This window comes from Camellia sinensis, chromosome 6, assembly GCF_055761805.1.
Source record: "Camellia sinensis isolate YWXY chromosome 6, ASM5576180v1, whole genome shotgun sequence".
Classification (NCBI taxonomy): Eukaryota; Viridiplantae; Streptophyta; class Magnoliopsida; order Ericales; family Theaceae; genus Camellia; species Camellia sinensis.
Genome location: NC_138966.1, coordinates 95,146,999 through 95,150,271, shown reverse-complemented (window position 1 = coordinate 95,150,271; position 3,273 = coordinate 95,146,999). Strand labels below are relative to the sequence as shown.

Below are 3,273 nucleotides of genomic sequence, written 5' to 3'. Positions count from 1 at the left end.
CAACCAGGTTGACTTTTGTAACAATTTGTCGTTGATATGTATGTAAAGCTTGAAACATCGCAACTTGATTATTTTCGATCAAGGCAACACCAAATAGGGATGGAGTTATACCAAGGAATTGTTGATAGTGTTGCATATGGAGAATCCAATGGTTCTTAAATTGGGCGAAGAGTAACCTTACCAAGTTCATTCATTGGTGGTCCTAGGGATCTTCGAAAATGCTACATCGATGCTATGACATTAGTTCAGCTTTTCGGTAAACCAGATATATTCTTAACTATGACTTGTAATCCAATTGCAGCCTTTACTTATGTTGTTGAGTTTCAAAAAAGAGGCCTTCCTCATGTTCATATGCTCTTGATTTTGCAACAAGGATACAAACTAAATTCTGCTAAAAAATTTGATGCCTTAATATCCGTTGAATTACAAGACAAGCAGAAATATCCTCATTTATATTCTGCAGTTGTCAAGCACATAATGCATGGACCATGTGGTTCATTAAATGCAAACAATGTTTGTATGAAAATTGGAATTGTGCAAAAATCATTATCCAAAAAAATTTTAATTCAGCAACTACCATGGTTGCTGATGGTTATCCTCTTTATAGAATACAAAATAATGGTGAAATAGTATTGGTTCGAGGCCATATGTTAGATAATAGATGGGTTGTACCTTATAATCCATATCTACTTGCAAAATTTGATTGTCATATTAATGTTGAAATTTGCTCGACCATTAAAGCTGTAAAATACTTGTACAAGTATATTTACAAAGGTCATGACAAGGTAGCATTCAACATTATTGGAGCCAATGCTGCTGAAAATATTAATGAAATATCACAATTTCAATCAACAAGATGGTTCTCTCCTCCGGAAGCGATGTGGAGAATTTATCATTTCTCTTTGAATGAGGTCTATCTTGCAGACATTAGTTTACAATTACATCTTGAAGGCTGCCAAACAATTGGATTTAACAATAACACTAGCTTAAAATGCATAGCTAACAGTGAGTTCTTTTCAAGAACCACTTTGACAGAATTTTTTGCAATGCATAGATCAAACAACAAAACAAAAACTGGAAAATTTTTGTACAAAGATTTCCCAAAAGCATTTGTCTAGTATTCTAAATACAGAATGTGGTTTGAAAGGCAACAAAGAGAGGTCATTGGAAGAATAGTCACAGCAAATCCTACTGAAGGCGAGCGTTATTATTTGCGAGTATTGCTAAATCATATCAAACCACCAACATCGTTTCAAAGTCTAAAAAATGTTAATGGAACCACTTATGCGACTTTTAGAGAAGTAGCTCTTCAACATGGATTGCTAGAAGATGATGAAACTAATGAAAAGTGCCTGGAAGAGGCAAGCAATTTCCAAATGCCTTCTCCCTTGAGACAATTATTTGCAATAATACTTGTCTATTATAATCCACATAATCCAAAGGCACTCTTTACAAAGTTTGAACAATATTTGTCAGAAGACTTTTCAAGAAATCCAGCAATCTCAATGGAGGATATTCGTTACCAAATATTGCAAAGTATAAATTCTACACTTGAGTCTATGGGTAAAAACTTAGCCCAATTTAATTTTGCTGACTTGCTGGTATTAGCGAACCAACATAGCACGCTTTGCAAAGAAATACAAGATGAAATGAATATATCAGTGTCTGATTATGACTTGTCATGTGTATCATTACTAAACAAAGAACAAGAAATTGCATATTCCAAAATTGTTGAAGCTGTTCTATCAGGCACTCCAAGTTACTTCTTCATTGATGGACCTGGAGGTACAGGAAAGACTTTCCTTTATCGCACAATCTTAGCAACAATTAGAAGTCATAAAATGATTGCTCTTGCAATAGCAACATCAGGTGTTGTAGCTTCAATTTTACCTAATGGTCGAACTACACATTCTCGATTCAAGATACAAACAGATATCGAAGGCAAATTTTTTTGTATTGTTACCAGGCTAAGTGGTCTAGCACAACTTTTAAAAGCTGCTAGACTTATAATTTGGGATGAATCCTCCATGGCAAAGTGCCAAGCCATTAAAGCGCTTGATGAAATGCTACGTGATATAACTGATTCTAACCTTTTATTTGAAGAAAAGGTTATGGTATATGGTGGTGACTTCCGACAAGTTTTTCCAATTGTTCCTAAGGGTACTACAAATGAATGCATCGATGCTAGTCTCGTGCGTTCTCATATTTGGAGTTCTTTGGAAAAGCTAAAGCTAAAGGAAAATATGAGAGCAAAACAAGATCCACAATTTTGCGAATATCTACTTCGAGAAGGAAACGAAACAGAACCACAAACCTCTAATGGAAAAATCAAAATTTCTCCACCAATGTTTCTTCCTTCCTTATCAAGTTCAAATTCACTTAAACAATTGATGAACAATGTTATCTTAACTTCCAAAAATGAAAGTGTTTATCACATCAACCAATTGCTCATCGAAAAATTTCCTGGTGCTCAAGAACAATATATGAGTATTGATGAAACAATTAAAACAAGCCAACAAGGTCAATATAAAGATTTCTTACATTCTCTCAATCCAATTGGCTTGCCTCCTCATACACTTTTGTTAAAACTAAACTGCCCAATTCTGATGTTGAGAAATATAGATGCCTCAAAAGGATTATGTAGTGGAAAAAGACTCATCTATCATAAGTTTGAAATACATCTCATTGTTGTTGAAATTGCTGTTGGTGATTATAAGGGAAATATTGTTTTCTTGCCTCGAATCCCTTTACAACATTCAGATCAAAATATGTATCATATTCAGTTTACTAGGCATCAATTTCCAATAAGGCTTTGTTTTGCAATGGCAATTAACAAATCACAAGGCCAAACTTTGGAAATTGTAGGTATATATTTGCCGCAACTAGTTTTCTCTCGTGGTCAACTTTATGTTGCTTTGTCTCGTGCTACAACTTCAACTAAACTTCGAATCCTAATTGAATCACATGATTCTGATAGTGATGGAACTGATTCCACAACAAATATTGTTTTTCATGAACTCTTATCTTTGGCACAATGCGCATGATTTTGTAAGCACCATTTGCACTACATATCCATTACACACTTTAATTACCTCATTTCTTTGTTGTTCTAAATTATAAACCAATCTTTTATAATTTTCTTATTCCTAAATAAATTTTATTTCTTATGCAGAGCAAGCATGACTAATCAGCTCAAAAAAATCGAGGAAATTGATCCAACTACAAGACGATGGATATGCAACATCATGGTGATTGAAAAAGCACATCCAAAAA

General features: G+C 34.0%; 1 protein-coding gene across 1 annotated transcript; it reads left to right on the top strand.

Moving 5' to 3' along the window:
* Positions 1 to 1,133: 1,133 nt before the first annotated feature.
* Positions 1,134 to 3,044, top strand: LOC114281037 (uncharacterized). Its single transcript, XM_028223474.2, has one exon. It carries the CDS (start codon positions 1,134 to 1,136, stop codon positions 3,042 to 3,044), a length of 1,911 nt encoding a protein of 636 aa, XP_028079275.2.
* The last annotated feature ends 229 nt before the right edge of the window (positions 3,045 to 3,273 follow it).

Coding starts and splice junctions, on each gene's coding strand:
- LOC114281037 (XM_028223474.2), top strand. CDS start 1,134: ATGTGGTTTGAAAGGCAACAAAGAGAGGTCATTGGAAGAATAGTCACA.